General features: G+C 43.0%; 1 protein-coding gene across 1 annotated transcript in view; it reads left to right on the forward strand.

The window, feature by feature from the left end:
• Positions 1-14,606, forward strand: part of tbx4 (T-box transcription factor 4) — a 34,981-nt gene extending 20,375 nt beyond the window's left edge. Inside the window, exons 6-9 of the mRNA XM_030743512.1 lie at positions 10,374-10,526; positions 11,420-11,508; positions 11,654-11,889; positions 11,974-14,606. Coding sequence (XP_030599372.1) covers positions 10,374-10,526; positions 11,420-11,508; positions 11,654-11,889; positions 11,974-12,614 — 1,119 coding nt within the window. The 3' untranslated portion in view covers positions 12,615-14,606. The remainder of the gene's footprint in view (positions 1-10,373; positions 10,527-11,419; positions 11,509-11,653; positions 11,890-11,973) is intronic.
• The last annotated feature ends 433 nt before the right edge of the window (positions 14,607-15,039 follow it).

Consider the following 15,039-nt stretch of genomic DNA (forward strand, 5'->3'; position numbering starts at 1 on the left):
TTTGTACAGCAGGAGCAAAAGGAGGAAGCTGTGTATAGACAAATATGGAAGATGGGTGTGTATAAAACAATAATATAAAATAAAATAGCAAAATACTGAATTATTTCTTCACTTGAAATGAAAATAGCACAAAGAAAAAAGCTACATACTCAATGGCTCTGGCCCTGCAGTGCCTCTGATTCACTCCTAGTGCTTTAACCAACCCATTATAATTCCTCAATAGGTTCCTCAACCTAACCCACTAAACACAAGAGGGAGTGTGGGGCAGGCCATAACTTTGCAGCAGTTCCTTAGAGTCTTTTTTAATTCAGGCCAGTTTTTACTGTCTTTTTTCAAAAAATGAAATGAAATGGTGACCTCATAGCTGGTTATGCCCATGAATTCAATTACTGTCCCGTCTTGACGTTCCTGACAGCAAACAGATGTTAGCCACCCAGGATAGATTAGCTACTGTTAGCCAAAAGATATCCAAATGAAAGAATACTTCAATAGGTCTGGTTTATATTGCAGTAATCCAATATTTTTTTCATAAAAAAACTATTTAGTCATTGATACAGATCATTAATCTGTCACTTAATCTTACTTTTTTTAAAAACAACCAAAAAAAAAAAATACTGTTGTTCATCTATAACCGGTGATTTTCAGGAATATTACTATATTCTTAAAATATATAGCAATGCTTAAAGTAATATATTGAAGGGTTAAGTCTGAGTTTTGTAGGAGTTCAGACCTCTCCTAACACAATCCAACCCAACCTAAACCCAAAGAAACACATTTGAAACTGTTTTCACTGGGTGTAATATGGGGGGTCTGCAACACTGCACAGTTTTGACAATCATTTCGTCTGGTGAAGGAATGACAGACTGATCATTACATGCTTCACTGAGCAGCTGTTGTTGTGATTTGGCACTTTAAAAAATTTGAATTGAACTGAACTACAAAAAATTATTCACTGTCTTTTCAGAACTCCCAAGTCCATAACAGTCAAAACAAACAATCTGCTTTTTTTTTTTTTTTTTTTTGTATCAGCTGAGATAAAAGCAAACACTTTCTTTAGCTCTTGCTGATCTAAGAAGGCTTCCCTGATTGGTGCTTCCAGTCACCCAAGAGTCTCTAGTATCACCCCTAAACAACAGCCAGACAGCAGAGCAGACAAAGGTCAACAGAGAGCCTCCAGTGAATCAGCCAATAGCTTATCTCTGTCTCCAGCCTGCCTCAGAATAGGAGCATGTGAGTGAGGGGCCGATCAGTGTTCAACCTGAACGTAGCTCCCCATCCCCTCTTCAACCTTTGCTTCTCTTTGGGAGCTCCCTGGAGGAGAAGGATCCTCAGGAGAGTGTCTGGCAAAAGAAGAAGGGAGCCAAAGTGCATAGCTTGATGATTATCGGCCCTGACAGAGCTGGACTAGTGCTGACCCTGCCCTACTGTTGCTAACGCTTCACTGAGCACAGCACTGGGCTGTGATGAGAGGAGTGATGCTACTGAGCTGACCTGCAGATATCCAACAGCCTAAACACTGCACACACTATACACACGGCACCTGTTAAATACTGGTATGCAACAACACTCGAGTATGATAGAGATGAAAAACGGAGAGAAGGTTTTCATTTTACTCATTAATTCTAATCAGTTTACATTTAAAAGGTTCGGTTTTAACATTAAATTCAATGGGAAATGTATGGTACTTTAAAAAACGTGGAATAAAAAGTCAGCCTGTAGGGCATTCGGCCAGAAAGGTTTTCCAAGATGTTGTTAACGTTGTGAAAAAGTCTCCTTTAAAACCGGTACACACATATACAGTACCAGTCAAAAGTTTGCGCACACCCAGGTGAGTGTCCAAACTTTTGACTGGTACTTTCCACTGAAATTCATTGTTTAATATGTCTGTGTAGGTTCTCAGTTTCAGAGTTAATATGCAAGAGAAGATATTAGAGTTGCATTGATTTGAAAATCTCATAAACACATATTTTATTCACAACACAACATAGAAAACATATCAAATTTTTAATCTGAGAAAATGTACAATTTGAAGAAAGAAATAAGGTCATTTTGAATTTGATACGAGCAACCACTACTCAAAATATTTTTGGCAGGGCCATGTTTACCACTGTGTAGCATCTCATCTGCTTTTAACAAGAGTCTGTAAAAGTCTGGGAGCTGAGGAGACCAGCTGCTGGACCTTTGGGAGAGGAATGTTGTCCCATTCTTTCCCGAAATACAAATCTAGCTGCTCAACAGCCTTGAACTTTGTGATATTATTCATATCATGATACTACAGATGTTTTTAACCAGGAAAAGGTCTGGAATTGAATTCAATTTTTTTTTAAATTTAGCACCAGATCACAACTAACAGTCTAAGGGAGGATTCAGGGTCAGTTGATCCAGACATATAAGCTTTGATATGTCCTTCAATGCACATATTAAACAAATATTTAGGACTGCTTTCGTGCATTTGTATAATATCTCTAAAATTAGAAACATCCTATCTCAGAGTGATGCTGAAAAGCTAATTCATGCATTTATTACTTCTAGGCTGGACTACCGTAATTCATTATTATCAGCTAGAGTACTGACAGGGACTAGAAAGAGAGCGCATGTTTCTCCATTATTGGCTTCTCTTCACTGGCACTCTGTTAAATCCAGAATTGAATTTAAATGCCTTCTTCTTGCATAAAGGGTCTTGAATAATCAGGCCCCATCTTATCTCAAAGACCTCGTAGTCCCATATCACCCCAATAGAGCACTTTACTCTCAGACTGCTGGCTTACTTGTGGTTCCTAGGATACTTAAGAGGAAGGGAGGCAGAGCCTTCAGCTTTCAGGTCCCTCTTCTGTGGAACCAGCTCCCAGCTTGGATTCAGGAGACAGACACCCTCTCTATTTTTAAGATTAGGCTTAAACCTTTCTTTTTTGATAAAGCTTATAGTTAGGGCTGGATCAGGTGACCCAGAACCACCCCTTAGTTATGCTGCTATAGGCCTAGGCTGCTAGGGGGTTCCCATGATGAACTGAGTATTTTTTTTATTCATCTCTTTTCATTCTGTTTATACCCCACTCTGCATTTAATCATTAGTTGTTATTAATCTCTGGATCTCTTCCACAGTGTGTCTTGTGTTCCATCTCCCTCCTCTCACTCCCAGCCAGTCGTGGCAGATGACTGCCCCTCCCTGAGCCTGGTTCTGCTGGAGGTTTCTTCCTGTTAAAAGGGAGTTTTTCCTTCCCACTGTCACCAAGTGCTTGCTCATAGGGGGCCGTTTTGATTGTTGGGTTTTCTCTGTAATTATGGTCTTAACTTTAAAATATAAAGCGCTTTGAGGCGACTGTTGAAATTTGGTGCTATATAAATAAAATTGAATTGAATTGAATTCAGCTCAAAGTGTTGATTAATCTCCTCCATAAATCGCCACCTTATCGTGGTGGAGGGGTTTGTGTGTCCCAGTGATCCCAGGAGCTATGTTGCCTGGGGGCTTGTCCCCCTGGTAGGATCTCCCATGGCAAATTGGTCCTGGGTGAGGGTCCAGGCAAAGAGCGGTTCAGAAGACCCCTATGTTTATGACAGCAAGGGAACAGTTTACCCTGCCCGTGATAGGGTTACCGGGGCCCCACCCTGGAGCCAGGCCTGGGGAGGGAGCTCGAGGGAGAGCGTCTGGTGGCCGGGCATTAGCCTGTGGTGCTCAGCCAGGCGCAGCCCGAAGAGGTTACATGGGCCCGCCCTCCTGTAGGCCCACCCCCCGCAGGAGGTGTCGTAGGGGTCGGGTGCAGTGTGTGTCGGGCGGTGGCCAAGGGCGGAGGCCCTGGCAGACCGATCCCCAGCTATCGAGACTGGCTATTGGGACATGGAAAGTCACCTCTCTGGTGGGGACGGAGCCTGAGCTAGTGCGTGAGGTTGAGAGATACCAGCTAGATATAGTTGGGCTCACCTCAACGCATGGCCTGGGCTCTGGAACCAGTCTCCTGGAGAAGGGCTGGACTCTGTTCCAGTCTGGAGTTGCCCTCAGTGAGAGGCGACGAGCTAGGGTGGGTATTCTTGTATCCCCCCAGCTTGCTGCCTGTATGTCGGCGTTTTCACCGGTGGACGAGAGGGTTGTTTCCCTGTGCCTTCGGGCTGGGGAACGGGTCCTGACAGTTCAGAGTACCCACCCTTTTTGGAGTCGCTGGGCGGGGTGCTGGAGAGTGCTCCATCTGGTGACTCCATAGTCTTGCTGGGAGACTTCAGTGCTCACGTGGGCAATGACAGTGAGACCTGGAGGGGCGTGATTGGGAGGAACGGCCTGCCCGATCTGAACCCGAATGGTGTTTTGTTGTTGGACTTCTGTGCAAACCACAGTTTGTCCATAAAAAACACCATGTTCGAACATAAGGATGTCCATAAGTGCACATGGCACCAGGACACCGTAGGTCACAGGTCGATGATCGATTTTGTAATCGTATCATCAGATCTGCGGCTGTATGTTTTGGACACTCGGGTGAAGAGAGGAGCTGAACTGTCAACTGATCACCACCTGGTGGTGAGTTGGACCAAGTGGAGGGGGAAGATGCCGGACAGACCTGGTGCACCTAAAGGTATTGTGAGGGTGTGCTGGGAACATCTGGCAGAAGCCCCAGTCCGGGAGATCTTTAACTCAAACCTCCAGCAGAACTTCAACAGCATTCCGAGGGAGGCTGAGGACATTGAGTCCGAATGGACCATGTTCCGCACCTCCATTGTTGAGGCTGCTGCTCAGACCTGTGGCTGCAAGGTGGTTGGTGCCTGTTGTGATGGTAACCCCCAAACCAGATGGTGGTCACCAGTCACCGGTGGTGAAGGGAGCCATCAAGCTGAAGAAAGAGTCCTATCGGGCTTGGTTAGCCTGTGGGACTCTGGAGGCAGCTGACAGGTATCGACAGGCCAAGCGGAACGCAGCTCGGGCAGTGGCCGACGAAAAAACTAGGGTGTGGGAGGAGTTCGGTGAGGCTATGGAAAAAGACTTTCGGACGGCATCGAAGCGATTCTGGCAAACGGTCAGGCGACTCAGGAGGGGAAAGCAGTGCTCCACTCACACGGTTTATAGTGCGGGTGGGGTGCTGCTGACTTCAACTGAGGCTATAGTCAGGCGGTGGAAGGAATACTTCGAGGACCTCCTGAATCCCGCTGACGCCTTCTGTAGTGGAAGCAGAGTCTGGGGACGAGGGGGATGACTTGGCCATCTCTGGGGGAGAGGTCACTGAGGCAGTTAAACAACTCCTTGGTGGCAGGGCCCCTGGGGTGGACGAGATTCACCCTGAGTTCCTGAAGGCTCTGGATGTTGTAGGGCTGTCTTGGTTGACATGCCTCTGCAACATCGCATGGAGATCTGGGGCAGTGCCATTGGATTGGCAGACCCGGGGTGGTGGTCCCCATCTTTAAGAAGACTTTCAAGGGATCACACTCCTTAGCCTCCCCGGTAAGGTCTATGCCAGGGTGCTGGAAAGGAGGGTCCGTCTGTTAGTCGAACCTCGGATTCAGGAGAAACAATGTGGTTTTCGTCCTGGTCGCAGAACGCTGGACCAGCTCTTTATCCTCTCAAGGATATTTGAGTGCGCATGGGAGTTTGCCCAACCAGTCTACATGTGCTTTGTGGACTTGGAGAAGGCATTCGACCGTGTCCCTTGGGGTATCCTTTGGGAGGTCCTGCGGGAGTATGGGGTGTCTGGCCCGTTGTTGCGGGCCATTCAGTCCCTGTACAACCGCAGTGAGAGCTTGGTCCGTATAGCCGGTAATAAGTCGGATTCGTTTCCTGTGGGTGTTGGACTCTGTCAGGACTGCCCTTTGTCACCGATTCTGTTGATAACTTTTATGGACAGAATTTCTAGGTGTAGCCAGGTGGCGGAAGGCTTCTTCCTTGGTGGCCTCAGAGTCTCATCTCTGCTCTTTGCAGATGATGCGGTCCTGTTGGCTTCATCAGGGGGTGGCCTCCAGCTCGCAGTGGAACGTTTCGCTGCCGAGTGTGAAGTGGCCGGCATGAGAATCAGCACCTCTAAGTCTGAGGCCATGGTCCTCAGCCGGAAAAGGGTGGAGTGCCCTCTCCGGCTCAGGAACGGGTTCTTGCCCCAAGTGGAGGAGTTACAGTATCTCGGGGTCTTGTTCACGAGTGATGGGAGAAGGGAGCGGGAGATCGACAGACGGATCGGGGCTGCTTCTGCAGTGATGCGGACGCTGCACCGGTCTGTCGTGGTGAAGAGGGAGCTTAGTGTAAAAGTGAAGCTCTCGATTTACTGGTCTATCTACGTTCCTACCCTCACCTATGGTCACAAGCTTTGGGTAGTGACCGAAAGAATAAAATCGCGAATACAAGTGGCAGAAATGAGTTTCCTTCAAAGGGTGGCTGGTCTCTCCATTAGAGATAGGGTGAGGAGTGCGGCCATCCGGGAGGGGCTCAGAGTAAAGCCGCTGCTCCTCCACATTGAAAGGAGCCAGCTGAAGTGGCTCGGGCATCTGATTAGGATGCCTCCTGGCCGCCTCTTGGGTGAGGTGTTCCGGGCATGTCCCACCGGGAGGAGGCCCCGCGGCAGACCCAGGACACGCTGGAGAGATTATATCTCTCGGCTGGCCTGGGAACGTCTTGGGGTCCCCCCGGATGAGCTGGAGGAGGTGGCTGAGGAGAGGGAAGTCTGGGCTTCTCTGCTTAGGCTGCTGCCCCCGCGACCCGGCCCCAGATAAGCGGAAGAGAATGAATGGATGGATGGATGGATGGATGGATGGATGGCTTACTTGTGGTTCCTAGGATACTTAAGAGTAGAATGGGAGGCAGAGCCTTCAGCTTTCAGGCGCCTCTTCTGTGGAACCAGCTTCCAGCTTGGATTCGGGAGACAGACACCCTCTCTATTTTTAAGATTAGGCTTAAAACTTTCCTTTATGATAAAGCTTATAGTTAGGGCTGGATCAGGTGACCCTGAACCATCCCTTAGTTATGCTGCTATAGGCCTAGGCTGCTAGGGGGTTCACATAATGCACTGTTTCTCATTATTTACTTTGTTTATACTCCACTCTGCATTTAATCATTAATTGATATTAATCTCTGGCTCTCTTCCACAGCATGTCTTTCTCTCCCCTCAGCCCAACCGGTCGCAGCAGATGACTGCCCCTCCCTGAGCCTGGTTCTGCTGGAGGTTTCTTCCTGTTAAAAGGGAGTTTTTCCTTTCCACTGTTGCCAAGTGCTTGCTCATAGGGGGTCGTTTTGACTGTTGGGTTTTCTCTGTATTATTGTAGGGTCTTTACCCACAATACAAAGCGCCTTGAGGCGACAGTTTGTTGTGATTTGGCGCTATATAAATAAAATTGAATTGAATTGAATTGAATTGAATTGAATTGAATTGGATGGATGGATGGATGGATGGATGGATGGTATTGATTAATGGTAGGACTTCTTTGAGCAGTCTTGTAGGAATGGGGTCTATTAGACACGTTGATGGCTTGGAGGAAGTAACTATTGAACTTATCTCAGAAAGAGCAATAAGAGAGAAAGAGTCTAAATAAAGATCAGTAGTATTGAAGCTGTACATAATGTCTTTGAGATGGTTATGAATAATTTTTTCTCTAATGGTTAAAATTTTATTTTCCAAAAAAATATTACAAATTTCAATTCATCTGAAGACAGAACAGTTTTCCATTTTTAATGAGCTTTGGCCCAGAGAAGACGGTGTTTCTGGATCATGCCCAAATGGCTTCTATTTTGCATGATACAGCTTTAACTCATGGATGTATTTGTGAAGCTGTGTTCACAGACACTGATTTCTGGAAGTGTTCCTGGGCCCACGCTATGATTTCCATGACAGAATGTCTATTTTTAATGCAGTGCTGCCTGAGAGGCAGATGATCACAGGCATCCACTGATTTTTGGCTTTGTCCCTTGTGCACAAAGATTTCTCCAGATTCTCAGAATCTTTGGATGATATTGTGTACTGTAGATGACAACATATTTAAAGTCTTAATAACTGTATGTTAAGGAACATTATTCTGAAATTGTTACACAATTTATAGATAGTCTTTTGCAGTTTGATGAACCTCGACCCATTTTTATAGCCAATCATGTTACTGATGTGTTGCCAATTAACCTAATTAGTTTCAAGATGTTCTTCAAGCTGTTTCTTTTAGTACCACTTACTTTTCCAGTCTTTAGTTTCCACTGTCCCAACTTTTTTTTGAGACATCATATCAAAAATTAGCTAAAAAATTTCATGAAATTTTTGAATTTCATGGTTTCTAAACTCTACTGTGAATAAAATATGGGATTGTGCAAATCATTGCATAAACTATATCAACACACTGAAATCAAACATTTCCAAATGTTCCAACTTTAACCATCTAAGGATCATCAAATGCATATTAAATATTAAATTAAATAATATTAAGAAAAATTGAAATTACTTACAAATATTCTGTCTTTACTTGATGCACACACAATATATTGATATTTCTCATAGTAGATATTTTTGATATCAAATCAAGAAACATTAATTGTTTCAAGGACTAATAATTATTATGCATTTTGGCAGATCTGTTGACACAGTTCAGACATCAGTTCCTGTTAGTGTAAATAAAACTGGGGTTATTGTACTCTGCCCTGCAGATCTTAGAAACATGGTGTCTAACCAGATACTTTGGATGGCATTACCTTGGCTTCCAGTAACACTGTGAGAAATCTTGTAGTCATTTTTCACTGGGATATGTTTTTAATGCACATATTAAACAAATATGTAGAACTGCTTTCTTGGATTTGTGCATTATCTCTAAAAGACTCAGAGTTTTTCCTTCTCACTGTTGCCAAATGCTTGCTCATAGGGGGTCGTCTGATTGTTGGGGTTTTTTCTGTATTGTTGTAGGGTCTTTAACTTACAATGTAAAGCAATATAGAACTGAATTGAATTGAATTAAAAGTTAGAATTCAGTGAATGCATCTAATCAGCATCATGACCTTAAATATAAAGTGATGTCTACTACCCTTGATGTAAGCTATTATTGGCCATGAACAAGACAACCAGTCCAACATACTGCATTACTGTAAACTTCACCACAGTACTGCAAACTAACCACTTTAGCCTCCAGTAAATTGTACTAAACTGCCTAGTACAGTATTTTTTTTTGATGTTTTCAATAACACAAAATTAGCTAGTCAATGATGTTTCACAAAAACATAATTCAGCAAAACATCATGTATACTGTAGTTCTAGCATCTCATTTAAAACCTTAAAATGAATTAGGACATGACTGGTAAGATTTAACTCTAGTTTATAAAATGTCATTTGCTGAACAGTCGTTATATTTAAAAATAATCTCTTTTCTTCCTCCTGTTCTATTTTTGTTACGTCGTTCTCCATCTCTCATTATGGCACATTAACATTTTTTTCTCTTCCTGGAAAATACAGCAGTTCGACATTAGCTAGCAGGCATACTGTGTGACAAACTGCACAGAAACAGTTTGTGTGTTTGCTGATACTTAATGAGCTGTGTGAAAAGTTGCATTTGAAATTTCTGCCCACTTAGATAAGTTACTCTGTTTATGCTCAATTCTCTTCTGTAGAGTTAGCAAGATGCTGAAGTGCTGCAAACACCACTTTATTTACATCTGCACCTTGAACGCACACAGGAACAAAAAAAAAAAAATGGATGTATTGAGGGTGTAAGTGGGCAGTGGGATTTCATTATTTTCGTCTTACTGAGCATGCATCACCATGCAGTCACTGGAAATTACTCATTCAATAGTAATGTGCCTATCAGATTTAATTGCTTATTAGTGCCTTGAGGTGACTGTTTGTTGTGATTTGGCGCTATACAAAAATAAAATTGAATTGAATTGAATTGAATTGAATTGAATTGAACTGAACGGAATGCCATTCTGCATCACCCACATTAGCCCCTGGTTGTCAGGGACTATAAATGGTGTACAGTTTTGCCCTGATTCACTCTTTAGTTCAGCTGTTACTTATACAATCTAGTGGTAAAGAAAAAAAATAATGGAAAGATGAACTAATCTACAAGGATCCACCCTTTGGGCCACAAAACGCATTTCATCATAAGTCAAGGTGTAGACACCGGCTTATAATGTAATGCACAGGATAGTGGCATTCTTTAGCTTTGAAGCGTGGCATTTCTGTGGATCTAGCTTGTTCTACACATCCCACAGATGCTCACCTGGATCATCTGGAGAGTTTGGAAACGGGGTCAATGCCTTGGTTGTGTTGCTGTGTTTTTGAGCAGTTTCTATGGTGTGGTGTCAGAGAGTAATGAGATTATCGATGTTATTCACTTGTCTGTGGTTTTTAAGCTGTGGTTGATTGGTGTATGCCTTTGCCGTTTCACAGGAGGTGTGCTTAATAAGTTTGAAAATAAATTGTTGCCTTCTTTTCCCTTTCTAGATCATCTTGAACTCTATGCACAAGTACCAGCCCAGGCTACACATTGTCAAAGCTGATGAAAACAACGCCTTTGGATCAAAGAACACTGCCTACTGTACCCATGTATTTCATGAGACAGCCTTCATCTCTGTAACCTCTTACCAAAACCACAAGGTACATATCTACAATATATACTAAAGATATTCACTTGTCCCTTATTTTGCTTTAGAATAGTCTGTCATTGACAGGCCACTCTAAAGTGTTCAGAGGGTATAAGAGCTTCAACTAGGTGTGATGAAAAGTTCCATAACCCTGCCCATATGTAGCAAAAAATTTAATTTGACCACAATCAGCTTCATATTTTGAGTTTGTATGGTTGCTACTTTGGCTAGGTTTCCCTTGTAAAAGAGGTCTGATTTCAGTGGGACTTTCTGTTTGCTTCTAGTGCTCCTGCTATTTTTAGATCACTTCCAAAAAGTCTTGTTCTGGCAACTGTTGATTTCACTGTGGACACAAAAGTGGGTAGAGCAACAATCAACTTGTGTGTTACACTGTTGAGGATCATCACTGGTGATGACAGTTGTTTCTGCTTTTACAACTCCAAGACCAAACATCATTTTTCAGCAGAAAAGCCTACAGTGTCCAAACCTCAAGGCAGTGCATCAGGGCAGGAGGACCACCAGGAGCATGGTTTTGTTTTTTTTGGCATTCACAGGTTACTCCCCTGGCTCACTCTGTCGATGTAAAGTTTTACTGTAACTAAAGGGTTTACATGAACTTTCAACAGCCTTAACTGTAACACATGCTTATTGGACCACTTGCAGATGTTCTGACCACTTACAAATGGTGAAGTGGTCAGGAAGTGACCTTCAAATGGAAGGAGGTGTGGAAGCACTGCAGAGGTCCACACAGAAACAGGCCATTGAATGGAATAGTGGCTGAATTTGAAGTCTTATTGCTTTTTAAGGGTAGCGTCACAGGCCATTTTCATCACACCCCATAGTTCCTGCCCACCATAGCAAAGAGTTTAACAGAATAAGAGCTTTATTAAAGTCTCATTTTCCTAGATCACTCAACTGAAAATAGAAAACAATCCATTTGCCAAAGGATTCCGAGGAAGTGAAGAAGGAGATCTGCGTGTTTCGAGACTTCAAGGGTATGTTTACAGAAAAAACGAACCAAGAAAGGAAAGCTGATCTCATAAATCCATTTAGCACACTGAAACTGTAAGTGAGAGTGTATACGCAGCAACTGTAGCAAACGAAATATATTTCTACTCTGTCACTTCTACTCATGTACAGGAAAGAATATCCAGTCATTTCAAAGACTATGGTACGCCAAAGGCTCATTTCATCACACAGTCACCTAGCAGGAAAACTTGGAGCAGGAGTTCTAACGGGACACCCGCAAGTGTTGTCCTCTTATCAGTATGAGACTGGGGTTCCTTTGTCTACCCCAGACTCCCAAGATCCCATCTCGACTCACTTCCCACAGAGCAGAGATCCCAACCTTCTTTATCACTGCTTCAAACACAGAGGTATGTTCTGTTGTTTGGTAATTGTGCAAAGTCACAGACACAACGTAACCATTAATTGTAATTTTCTTTTAAAAAACTTTGCAGACAATGGCCGACACTTGGAACTTGGATGTAAACGGTCATACCTGGAGACATCAGCTGCAGTCTCAGAGGAGCATTACTTCCGTTCACCTCCTACTTATGAATCACCTTTACTCTCTCATCCATACTGCACCGAGGCGATCACTTCTAGAGAGGCTTGTATGTACGGTGGTATGGAAACAGAGTCTGGATCTGGGGCAGCAGACAGGGATGACCTAACCAGCTCTCCTTCAGTTAATTGCAACATGTGGGCTACAGTGCAGCCGTACCCTCGCTATGGCATGGAAGGCATGCCCTACCAGCCCTTTACTGCTCACTTCACCAACTCAGCCACCGTCACGCCTGTGGTACCGCACCCAACATCATCAGTTGTGTCACGACCACAGGCTGACTTGGAGGTCTACAGCTCAACTTTGCCTGTGATACCACCCTCATCCTCCTCTTCATCAAGCTCTCCAGTTTTCCCAGGATCCAGAGATAGGTCAGGCCATCCACCTCTGTACCACAAGAAACCAGGATCACCACTCCTACCTCACAGAGATTTCTCAACCTATCCAGCGCAGGGTACAATATCCATCCGGGAGCCGTCTTATCAGTACCAAGTTGGGCTGAGTAGCACAGGGAGTAACTGGACTGACAGCTAATGTGGCTCACTGGAGGAATCAGTTTTGTTAAATATACAAAGGTCTCCAAAATTCCACTGTGGTGTGCTAGTGCCAAGCAATGGTAATGGACTACAGCTATGGTTACTGCCAAACTGAACACCCAAATCTTTTACACCCATGTGTTCTTACTGAATGAATATTCCATACAACACTGTATGTGGCAAACAGTGGCTGACCTCCTCTTTACTTAGTCAAATGTGTAGCATATGTGCTATAAGCCCGTGATCAGGTGGAGCAGGGTGGTTCTGCTGCACTCAAATGTAAATCGTTGGTTTGAATAGCACTTGAGGTATGTCAGAGGGATCATTAACGGTGCAAGAAGTGTTACAGTGTGTCTTGTCAGCCCTGTCGAGGTAGCATTGGCAAGTTAACCTAAAAGAAAAATGAGGAACACAATGAGCAGAAGGACAAAGAAGATTAAGCAAAAGTTAGCAGCTACCCTGTTTACTCAAAGAAACATGAGTGTTTTTCAGGGTCAGTTCAATTCAGTGTTATTTATATAGTGCCAAATCACAACAACAGTCACCTCAAGGTGCTTTGTATTGTAATAAAAACCCTACAATAATACAACAAGGGACCGTTTTTATCTATTTCAACATCAAACAAGTTTAAGGGATGGTGATTCCTTTAGTTTTCTTTTATGTTTGTTTTTGTTTCTTGTTTTTAATTAATATCAATAAAATGCATGAAAAGGACAAAAGAAAAAAATAATCTGGTCATGTTAACAAAACCCTCTGACATCTTTACCCTGTTTATACCAACCCCAAGCTCCCCGGCTCGCCGCAGTTTTAAGCCAATGTTAGACAGACAGAAGTACATATTGTAGCAAAAAGCCAAGCTTGTGACCTCAATCAGAGGCTTGCCACTGACACTATGCTCAAGTCAAAGCTATGCTGTCACTTGCTGGTGCTGTAATTTATGAAGCATATCAACCCCAGAATCCACCTGTTAGCTCTGAGTCTGAGCCTGGTAGGGAATTTAGCCTTTTGCTTTATTGTTCAGTACCTTGAAATGCTACATCAGCATACCCTGTGTTCTCAATTTAATATAAAGTCTATTCTGTGTGAGGTGACTGGTGAGTTGGTAAGTGCTGTTTTACAGTGGCAGGATGGTATATGTAGGCTTGACTCAGCAAAATTGATCACGATGGCCATTTTCTTTTCTTGTTTGGGTCTTTTCATGGTAACTGTTGAGAAGAAGAAAAATGTAGAAAGAAAGAAAGGAAGGAAGTCTTTTCATGAGAGAGGAGGGGTTTGATGTTGAAACGTTATCACAGATTTTAAAATTTATCAAAGCCAGGTTCTTTTGATTCTTAATTGTGCACATGTGCCACAAAGAGATTTGCTACATTTTTCTGTACAGAGTAAGAATGAATTGAATACATGGCAAAATGAGACTGATTGAAATATAAGGAGGGTAGATCTAAGGTCACTGTGCATGAACCATAAATCATATGTGCACTGGCATTAGAAAACTAGCTATCTAAGACAGCCTTTCCCCATGTTGTTGTACATACAGAGGTATTAAATGAAGTGTACCACAGATGTATCATCATACCAAGTATTAATATGCAAGTTTCTACAGGCATGTTTGGTGTGTGATATTAGGGCTTACCTTAAGAAAACATGTTTTGTGTAGAACTCAGCCATGCTACTGTGGTGGGTCATCAAAGCTCGGCTCCGACGTCATGACTACAAATAATATTGAACAGCAAAGAACGCTCAGGCAGAACCAGATGGGAGCTTAAAGAGCTGCTGTTAAGCCAGGGTGAGTACCAGAAAAGAAAGCGGAGCACCAGCTCCACGCCCAAATTATTTACTTGGAACAGATCCTTGCACAACATCAAACAGCCTGAGCAGACAGGGATGCCAAAAGAGGAGGTCCTCAGTAGCACTGCGTTCAGGAAAAATTGGAACTTGTATTGTCAAGGAGAGATTGTTTGTATGATATGATCAGTTATGCATATGTACATTGTCCTTTTATTTCATGTAAATTCAATATAACATTTTTGAAAATTTTGACATTTTTGCACATCTGATAAATAAACATTTTCATGAATATAACTGTCTGATATATTTAATCCAAGACGACTAAACCACATTAATCTCAGTTCAAAATGTTAGCCTTTACCATTTGTTTATATATTACATTGCATCATATTATGAAGAAATATGTTCTTATGGGAAGATTTCGCAGCTCATAATTTATATCCAAAGCTAATGATAAGTAATGTTAAGTCAGATAAATAGCATTCCTTTAGACTAAACCAGGTGATTTAGCCGTCTAACCTACATTAACTAAAGTTTCTGGTCTATGAGCATGAGCTTTTCCCCAATTTTAACCATAATTTCACGCAGCAGATATCACAGAAAGGCCATATGTAAAATGCTGGCATTAGACATAG

The sequence above is a fragment of the Archocentrus centrarchus genome, chromosome 13, assembly GCF_007364275.1.
Source record: "Archocentrus centrarchus isolate MPI-CPG fArcCen1 chromosome 13, fArcCen1, whole genome shotgun sequence".
Classification (NCBI taxonomy): Eukaryota; Metazoa; Chordata; class Actinopteri; order Cichliformes; family Cichlidae; genus Archocentrus; species Archocentrus centrarchus.